Below are 9,892 nucleotides of genomic sequence, written 5' to 3'. Positions count from 1 at the left end.
CTGAGAGGATAACTTGCAGGTGTTCTTAGTGTGGATACTGTGATAGCATCACATTGTCACAGAATGCAAGGCTTCTGAGCCGGGGCACTGAACCGTGGAATGTAAACAAGGTTATAGAATTTAGAATCTGTAGTGGCTGTTGGAATTAATAAAAAAGTAAAAAATTTGGGAGGGCAGAATAAACAGCATAAATAGCTTAGACTTTATTGTCCACACTCAGAGGAAGTTTGTTCATGTTCACGTAAAATATAAATGCATTTAATGCATAAACAATAACCACTCACATTTGAATCTCATTCTCATCAAAAACATTCAGCCATTAAAATAACAAGATACAACAGTATCATAGGTCCAGTATTGATTAATATACTGTATGTAGCACAGGTACTGATTGCACATCCTGTAATAAAAATAATATATAATAATTGTGCATACAAACAAACACACACACACACACACACACACACACACACACACACACGAAACCATCATAAAACCTACACATGACAAATGTGGAACATCGGCTTATATTTAAATCATCACCATTTCAATGGTTAACAATGACAATAACATGCAAATAGCATATAATCGCGACATTATGAGATAATATCGTTTGCACACAAACGTCAAGAATATTTTCCACTAAAAATTTTAAAAAGTCAAATTTCAAATATGACGGAACGTCTGACATGCAAGCGGACTCTGTTTCACTTGGGATTGAGCGAAGAGGACTTTTTAAAGAGGCGGACCAATTTAAGACAGAAGCGGTAGAGGGTGAATCAGGGGTGAGTCTTTCTATAAGATGAATATAATTACTGAAAATGTTGAACCCATTAGAATTACATTTCGAAACTAAACTTTATGAAGACACTGACATTATTACTGGTGTGATCAACACTTCTGCTGATATATAACAATAGCAGGTTGGTTGCTAATGCGAATGCTACTGTAGTTAGCTAGATAGGGTCATGGTTTTCAAGCCATGCTGTGTAGCTATGTCGTATGTCTTCTTACCGTGAAGAGTACATGGCGGTGTCCGACTGTTGAGTATATGAATTGAGTACTCTGCATGATAAAGTTGTTTAGTAGGCGAAATGTAGTGTACGTAAAATCCCCGAATGATACATGAAAAAATGAATAAATATGGACTGAGTGCCTGTTATGTCGCCCACTGACTATCCATGGGCTAGTGAAAAGCGTTTCAATACCACGGTTAATATTACAAGCACTGCCATGTTTTACTAGGTTTGGCTGTACCCAAAACAGCCCCCTAACTACTATGTCCTCAGAATACACTATACCATACTATACAAAATGTAAATCTACTAAACATGCTGCTTAGGCTACTTACTGCAGATTAGTATGCGATGTGCTCCCAAATGCAGTACACTGGATGAGAAAGTTAAGTCGGCAATTTTTTCTTTCAGTGTAGTGTACTTTAATATACATATTTCCGAGGGTTCCCTGAGTGGATTTCTGAGCAGACTTTTCGGGAAGTAGCCTCAACCTTTTTCGGAGGTCCCACAGAGAGGAAATGGCAAGGGAGTACATCTTAGGTCTTCTCTGTACCACTGGACTATAGTATCGAAGACAGACTGATATCCTGGCCTCATTGTGAATGCAAAGACTTGCTCTACAACATGGGTCATGTTTGAATACTTAATTCCGACTTTATTCTTTGCATTTTTTTGTTACACATTTAAATGAATAATCAAATTATTTCAAACTACTTTGAAAGATTTAGCTAAATTTTTCAGATGCTGTTCATACAGATGTATACACATGCCTTTTTGGTGGAGTGGAATCTGTGGAATTTTGTTTTACTGTACTGTTACAAGGGGTGATTGACGGTTTAGAGGGCTGGTCTGGTAGAACATCATTTAAAGTTTTGGGGTAATTTGATTTCATTTGAATTCTTAGTTAATGCAAATAGTTAAGTCAGAGTATTCAGTTCATGGTCCCTTTGTAGAGGACATCTTCGTGATTACAACGGGACCAAGATATTGTTTTCACCATTTACAGATGTCAAGCTGTAGGAAAGTAGAAGTGGGTAAGCCAAAAGTGGTGTAAAAATGAAAACTTTGTCCCTGATTTTATTCATATTTTTTCCATCGAAAGTATACAAATGCTCATTGTTTCAAGGTGACATAATGGGTGTCAGAAATATCTGAGTGTTCAGGGGGTGATTTTCCCCTAGAAAGACCCTTTTATTGTCTGTGTACACATCATCCAGTGCTATTTGTCAATGATACATGCTAAGTTAAATAGCACTGGATGATGTTAAAGAAAGCAAAAGTATTTGAAAAATAACTTGCACAAGCAATTATCATTTTTGATTTATCAAGGACATTGGAAGGTAAGGCTTTTTATTATTATTTTGATTGTGTATTGTACAAAAGTCAGCCAAGGCTAAATGTCTTTGGCATCGCAAGAATAGGCGGATTGCATTTGCAATACAAAGTAAATATGGCTTATTAACTTAGCATTTCATCTTATCTTTATCAGCCATCTTGTATAGAGGTATTGTATACATCATGCTGCAAAATTATCCGTAACTGCAAGAAAAGATTTGGTGAATTCTCAAGATTTGGTGAAAAGCCGACGGAGGTGATTCTCATAAAGACGTTGAACTTCCTCCTCCTGTTCTGTGGGTCAGTGCGCGTGAGCTCTGTGACAGAGGCCGGCGATGGATTCGGACACTCCGGAGGAGGTGATGGAGGAGTTTAAGGAGAGGCGCTTCGGCGGCTGGGGCGTGCTGCAGCTCACCGCCGGCACAGGGCTGGCTGTCTACGCTATGTGGGCGGGGCTCCTCATGCCGGGGTTCCGGAGAGTTCCGCTGAGGTTACAGGCAAGACGAGGGTCGGGCTTGAGCAGAACTGCGGAATGAGTGTGCAGCTTCAGGAAATGTATTCTCTAACCTGAAATAAAGTACTGTGCAAAAGTCATAAGGACCCTAATTTTTATAATTACCTATACATTTGTTTGTAGATGTTTAGTGTCAATTAGTGTGTCAGTTTTTCAGTGTCAAATTTGAGATTTCCAAACATTAATTTACCCAAAATAATTTAATGTTAGAGATTTTTGTTGTATTTCATAAAATAAAGTCAAATATTAAGTACCACTTTTGTGATAAAAATATTGTCTGTCTGGGATGTCCTGGAGAGCTAGAGGAAAGGCAGCCAGTCTGCAGAAGAACAGAGAAAAGTTCTCCAATATGTTTGGAAGCAGCCAATTTTCTTATAAAACTACACGACCGAAGATAATTGATGCAGTTTTAAAGGCGAAAGCTGGTCACAACAAATATCAGAGCCAGAGCACTTTGGTATGTGAAAGCACAGACATGTGAATGCGGACCTACGTTTATTTTATTTAAAATGAAATAAATAAAAAAATGATATACTGCTCTCGCTCCTGCAGGTGCCCTACCTCCCAGCCAGCAGGAAGCAAGTCCACAATGTGATGACTCTGCTGAAGGGTCGATCGGGAGGCATCGCTGATCTGGGATCAGGAGACGGAAGGATTGTGAGTACGCTGATCGTGTCTCAGCCAATCACAGCTCTCTTTAGACGCCTCGCTTCCGTTGTGTTTAAATCTTAGGGTCAGATGATGAAAATTCAACTTTACCAGGTGAACTTTGAAATGTGTAGGCCTCAGTAAGACTGAGGGCAATATGGAGGTAGTAAACTACCTAACATTGAAATCAAAGTATGTTTTTCATGGTTTAAATACATAGCGATACACTGTATGATGGGATTTCAGTGCGTAAAAAGGAATGTTCTGGGTTTTTAGATCGCCGAGATAATGTTTTCCCTTTCATAGTGACGAAATTTCCACAATTGGACCATTAATTGTGCGATTAAATTTTTTTTGACTTAACTGGCTTGATTCCAACTGATGACAAGTGCAATTGGGGGGAAAAAAAACCCATGGGCGTGAATGTGTTGGTATGTCCCGTAAGACTGGCCATCCCAGGATACGTCATTATTTTGTTAAATAATAAAATAATAAAATCTGACCGTATGCTCGTTGCTATGAAAATGTTTAAAAAGCAACAAAAGCTGCATAGGGGTAATTTGCGGATGGAGCCATGTCATTTTTTGTTGGTAGAACAATGTAGTGCTTAATTTGCTGATATGAAGTTGTTGTTGTGGTCTGTGATTTCACTAGGATAGCACTTAGCAGTATACTGGAAATGCCATTCAGCGCGACTTATGCTGTAAGTTAGGAGGGGTAGCGTGTAGTGTAGCCTTGGTGGGCGGTATGGTGTAATGGGAAGGGAAATAGACTTGTAATTTAGAGAATGCAGGTTCAGTTCCCAGGTCTGGCGGTAGTACCCTAAATTGCTTCAGGTACTAAGCCTACATTGTTTCAGTAACTATCTAGCTGTGTAAATGTATACTTGGTAAAATCGAAGCTTCACAAGTCACTCTGTATGAGAGTGTCTGCTAAATGTAATTATTTCAGTATTACTATGTCGTTGTTGTAGTAACTCCGTATGACATTTCATTTTGGTCATAGGTATCAACATTTTGGGGAGCCTGGTTGTAATGGTTGGAGAACAGTGAGTAAAACAATCCTGTGGCCAGTGACTCAGCGGAAGTGTAGAAATCGTCGCCTGCCATGCAGTTGGAAGTCGTGTGGTTTTTAAATTGCAGAGCTCTCAAAGGTTTTGGCACCCATCGACGCTGTTTTCATCACCTTGTACGGCAGGTGCTGGAGGCCCATAGGCAGGGCTTCCACCCCGCAGTGGGGTATGAGCTCAACCCCTGGTTGGTTCGCTTGTCCTACTTCCATGCCTGGAGAAGAGGCCATTTTGGGAAAGTGTCCTATTTGCGGGAGGACCTCTGGAAGGTGAGTAGCTGTGTAGTCACTCATGCCCTAGTTTCTCAAAAGACCCGATGCTATTAAAATGCTTATATTACGCAGAATGGACCAAACGGAATATATTTAGCAATTGTTGTTGTATAGGGCTTTTGAATTCGTTTTTTTATCCTTAGAAATTGGTAAATGTAACTTTGTAAGGATGAATAAATTAATTGGCTCGAGTCCAAATATGAATTGAGACGTCCAAATATGAATTGAGATAACGTTGACTAGCTGGTTTGCCTTCATAAGGATTATGTTAATTCTGGCTAGCTAGCTAGCTAGCCAAGTTATCATTGGATAAGTCAGCATCCTTACCTTAGCTATTGATAGTTGATATACTAAGTTAGCTAGCTTGTGAGAATTCAGTCTGCCAAGATGAGAGCGTATCATGGAGGTAGCTATGGTAACAAATAACAATGTGTGGAAAGTGGGAGCACGGTCTGTCAATCATAGCGAATTGACAGTTCTCGTTACCACGCCCAGACAGTGAACTTTTATCATGGGGAAATTTAGGCTGAGAAAAATATGTTTTAAAATGCATTTAAATGACTGATTAATAAAAAAGTATGCACATTTGTTTTGTTGTTGCCTAAGGACAACTGGCCAGTGTCACATTCAACCACCATGTTACTCCATTAAAGCTTGTTCTTGTGCTTTACTCTGAATTGAGAGTAAGCTTGGGCTTAGGTTTGTTAAATACACATTAGCAGAGGAGACATCTGATGGTGGTGTGAGTGCCAAAACATTAAAATAAAGGTGGTGTATTAAATAAAAGCATATTATTTGTAAGAGCGTGGTATATTAAATATGGTATGCAGTTGAGTAAAAAAAAATTGCAGTACAACATCAGTAACCTGATGAACCACTGTTATTAGTAGTAGTGATATTTCTGCATGGCAAATAATTTACTTGTAGATGTAGTAGTATAATAGAAAAACAATAGACCAAACTGTCATGACATGCACGCTGCTTGTTCTGAGTAATTGACTCATTCATTAAAAGGGGCGTGTTCGAAATAATAGCAGTGTGGAGTTTAATTAGAGAATGCATTCATTCTGTGAAAAAACAGGTGTCATTAATTGTCCTTTTTGTTAAGGAAGAAGGTAAGCAAATGTTTTGCACATTGATATAAAATATATTTCCTTCTGAATTGCAGTACAATGGGCCGTTCCAAACTTTCTTCGGAGGAACAACGCCATTTGATTAAAAAGTTGATTGGAGAGGGGAAAACATATAAAGAAGTGCAGCACATTATAGGATGCTCATCTAAAATGATCTTAAATGCTTTAAAATGCTTTAAAAACCTGAAACGCACGGAAGAAAACAAACAACTACTGTTAAAACTGATTGAAGAATAGTCAGAATGGCAAAGATTCAGCCATTCATCAGCTCCAGAAAGATCAAAGATGATCTACAATTACATGTAAGTGCTGTTACAGTCAGAAGACGTTTGATCGAGACAGCCCCCGTAAAGCACCATTGTTGAAAAAGTGGCATGTGCAGAATCGGTTAAAACTTGCCAAGGAAGGGTGTCTCGGTGGCGCAGCCTGTAGCGCACTGACCGCATGCTCATTGCGAGCCGCGATGTCGGCGGTTCGAATCCGACCGTCCGACATTTGTCGCACGTCTTCCCCTCTCTCTCGCTCCCATTCTTCCTGTCTCTCTATACTATATACTGTCCAATAAAGCTGAAAAAGGCCTAAAAAATATCTTTAAAAAATAAAATATAAAAATAAAATTTGCCAAGGAATGCATCGATTGGCCCAAAGAGAAATGGTGTAACATTCTGTCGACTGATGAGAGTAAAATTGGTCTTTTTAAGTCTAGTGGTTGTCGACAGTATGTCAGACAGCCCCCAGGCACTGAATTCCAGCCAGTACACTGTGAAGACAGTGAAGCATGGTGGTGCAAAAATCACGGTATGGGGATGTTTTTCATACTACGGTGTTGGGTTTGTATACCAGGGCTCATGGATCAGTTTGAATACATCAAAATGCTTGAAGAGATTATGTTGCTGTATGCCGTAAGCGAGCAACATCTTGGTTCCAGACAAAAAGGATTGAGGTAATGGAGTGGCCAGCTCAATCCCCCCGACCGCAGCCCCATTTAAAACTTTTTTACTTATCTCGCGCAAAAAGGTTTTATGACAGTAGTTCTGAAGCAAAACTTAAAAAGTCACAGGAACTATGGAATGTAGTTTGTTCATCCTGGGGTGAAATACTAGGTGCCAGAAGTTGGTTGACTTGATGCAAGGCAGATGCGCAGCTGTTGGTTATGCAACTAAATATTAGTTTATATATTAAATATTAAATATTAAATATTAGCAATTTAAAGTGAAGTTAAATCTTGAAAAAATTATTGAGTTTGTACAGTTGAGTTTGAAGAGAATGACACTGCCATTTCTTTAACAGATTAATATTCATTTTCTTTGCTTCCTGTAAAAGAATAATGCAGACTTGATAAAATTTGTTAATAGATTTGGAATTGAATGTGTAATGTTTCCACTACATTTGAAATATTGATCTAAAAGCTATTAAAAAATATTTGCACTTTATTCACTTTTTTTAACGCCCTGCTATTTATTTGAACACAATTATAGCATTGAGCAAATTAACGTAGTTCCTTATTTTTTATTTGTGGAATTGGTATCACAGTTGCCTTCTGGAATAGATCTCCTATTTACCTTGTGTCCATTACATGTTTGGTTCGGCTTAGTCAAGATCTTTGTTTAACATTTTCCAAGACCGTCAGTACAGTAGTTGGTTAGCAAAGTTACCTACAGTACGGCATATTTATTTTCGGGCCTCTTGTTTTTCAGGTCAGTCTAGTAGATTGTAAGAACGTCACTGTGTTCTTGGCACCGAGTGTGGTGAGTATCTACTGCAGACACACCGTGCTCATTTGAAGTCTTTTATGTATCATCAATAAGACTTCTACATAGAGTATAAATAGCAGGCAGTCCGCCCTCTTTATGTATTTTCAATTCTATGTGTATTTTATTCACAGTACAGAAAGTGTTGTGGCCAGGAATCTAACCCCTAGCCACAAAGGGGGTCTGTGTTTTCCAAGTTGGCTGTGGACAGCTCAAGTCTTGCCCACAGTTAAGGCCTGTCCTCACCAAGAACTAGAACTAATAACAACTACAAATATAGAATTATAAAAAATCTTTGTAACTGAAGTGGAATGGAGTCCATACCACAACTATAACGGCAATGATGGTAGTAAACAATATCATTGAGATCGCTCTTTCCAGCTGCATGAATGATAAACTGACAGTCATTCAAAATCCATCCATATTCAAAATGGCGGATGACATAGCCGAGAGACCTTTTACAGAACGTTATCGTTCGTCAGTGTGGATGCTCACATCGTTAGTGTTAGTTATAGTTGTCATTCTTGGTGTGGATGGGCCTTTGCACGTATAACTGCACACGGTAATGTTTAATCAGCACTGCCCTGGCCATTTCAGCTACCCCTCCTCCAGAAAAAGCTGCTCGCCGAGCTGCCTGAGGATGCCTTGGTAGTGGCCGGCCGGTTCCCCTTCACCGATTGGACCCCCTGTAAAGTTGAGGGAGAAGGAGTGGACCGAGCCTGGGCCTACTACATACAGGCCCAGAGACAGCCTGCAGCCCCTTCTCATCCAGCAGAGGGCAAGCTGAACTCCTGACCCCCAGTCTGGAGCCTCTCTTCATCCAATTTTGCCAGATTAATCTGGAGATACTTGAGCAGAGGACCTGGAAGGCCAGAAGCACACATCGTGCTCTTTGACAGTATTAAAGCCAAATACAGTTACCCAGTTATTTGGGTAAATTCAGGAACATCATGTGTGTATATTCTGTACAGATACTTCTGAAGAGCCAATAGGCTGCTGGACTTGGAACTGAAGACTTATTTCAAATGCCAGAATTTTTGCCACATGATTTTAAAAGGATTTTAATGCTGTAGATCCCTGGACTGACAAACCATAATGAAGGACTTCTCTGCTGTGCCAGAGAATAGGAACTGAGATTTCATCTTCACACACTTTTCATTTGTATGAGGAAATTTCAATACTTTCAATAATTTCTTAACTGAAAGGGATTTGGTGGTCCTCGCAGCTGGAAGAGAATCAAAACCTGATCAAGCCTTTCAGAAATGGCTCAAGCGTTTTACTTCCTAGAGGGTTTTTTAGCAACACAAATCTTGCTTCACAGATTGGATGTGCTTGAAAGCACCTGGGGCCTCATTTTTCAAACACGCATACACACGTCTTCTCCGCTCCACAACCATTTGGCAATTTTTGTCATTTTTGCTTAATGTGGAAAAGTGTACTGTACCTCTGTACATTTTTCAGCCATGGATACAGTGAGCTCCATAATGTTTGGGACAGACATATTTTTCCCTTGATTTGGCTTGGTTAAAGTGCAGATTCTCAGTTATTATTAAAGGGCATTTTCATCCATTTTGGTTTCACAATCTCACGTTGTTATCGGAATAAAAATGATATAACTTCATAAATAAACCGTTGCAATGTGAGTGAATTAAACGTTTTTTTTTTTCAATATTACTTCCAATAAATCATGTTTTTACCTATTAAAGAAATGTATACCCATCTCAGGTGTATCCCGTTTGTATATGGTTTCTTTGCTTATGATGCCTGCATTTAGCTCAACCCTGTTACCAAAACTTATGCAATTGTAACACTTCTGTTTTTTTTCAATCATTTTACAACATTGAATCTAAGAAAACATTTAACTGTTCAAAAAATCTGGTTACCCATCTCAGGTAATAATATCCCAGTTATTACAAGGTTTCTTTGCTGACAATGGCTGCACTTTTCTCAACCTTTTTACCAAAACTTATGCAGTTATTTGAATATATCTTTTAAGGCAACAGAGTTGAAAGTGTCAGGTTTGAGATTCTATCATTGTATTAACAAATATACAAAATGTGGCTAACTAGCATCCATGCTCATTTTTTTTTTTTTTTTTTTTTGCTGTTGCTCTAATTTTGGAAACAGGGTGGTACTTTGAGTGTGACCTCTGTC

The 9,892-nt window shown here is 39.0% G+C and overlaps 1 protein-coding gene across 2 annotated transcripts; it reads left to right on the top strand.

Moving 5' to 3' along the window:
• The first annotated feature begins 693 nt into the window (after positions 1–693).
• On the top strand, positions 694–9,458 carry antkmt (adenine nucleotide translocase lysine methyltransferase). Of its 2 annotated transcripts, none has more exons than XM_061224334.1 (6): positions 694–785; positions 2,657–2,848; positions 3,418–3,522; positions 4,711–4,851; positions 7,685–7,735; positions 8,336–9,458. In XM_061224334.1, exons 2-6 carry the CDS (start codon positions 2,687–2,689, stop codon positions 8,531–8,533), a joined length of 657 nt encoding a protein of 218 aa, XP_061080318.1. In that variant the 5' UTR covers positions 694–785; positions 2,657–2,686; the 3' UTR covers positions 8,534–9,458. The 2 variants fall into 2 exon arrangements, with proteins under 2 accessions (XP_061080318.1, XP_061080317.1); XM_061224333.1 differs by having other exon boundaries at positions 783–923.
• Positions 9,459–9,892: the final 434 nt, after the last annotated feature.

Source organism: Conger conger, chromosome 16, assembly GCF_963514075.1.
Source record: "Conger conger chromosome 16, fConCon1.1, whole genome shotgun sequence".
NCBI lineage: Eukaryota > Metazoa > Chordata > Actinopteri > Anguilliformes > Congridae > Conger > Conger conger.
This window is presented reverse-complemented; position numbering and strand designations above follow the sequence as displayed.

Coding starts and splice junctions, on each gene's coding strand:
- antkmt (XM_061224334.1), top strand. CDS start 2,687: ATGGATTCGGACACTCCGGAGGAGGTGATGGAGGAGTTTAAGGAGAGG. Junction 4,852..7,684: donor TGCGGGAGGACCTCTGGAAG/GTGAGTAGCTGT, acceptor CTTGTTTTTCAG/GTCAGTCTAGTAGATTGTAA. Junction 7,736..8,335: donor TGTTCTTGGCACCGAGTGTG/GTGAGTATCTAC, acceptor TGGCCATTTCAG/CTACCCCTCCTCCAGAAAAA.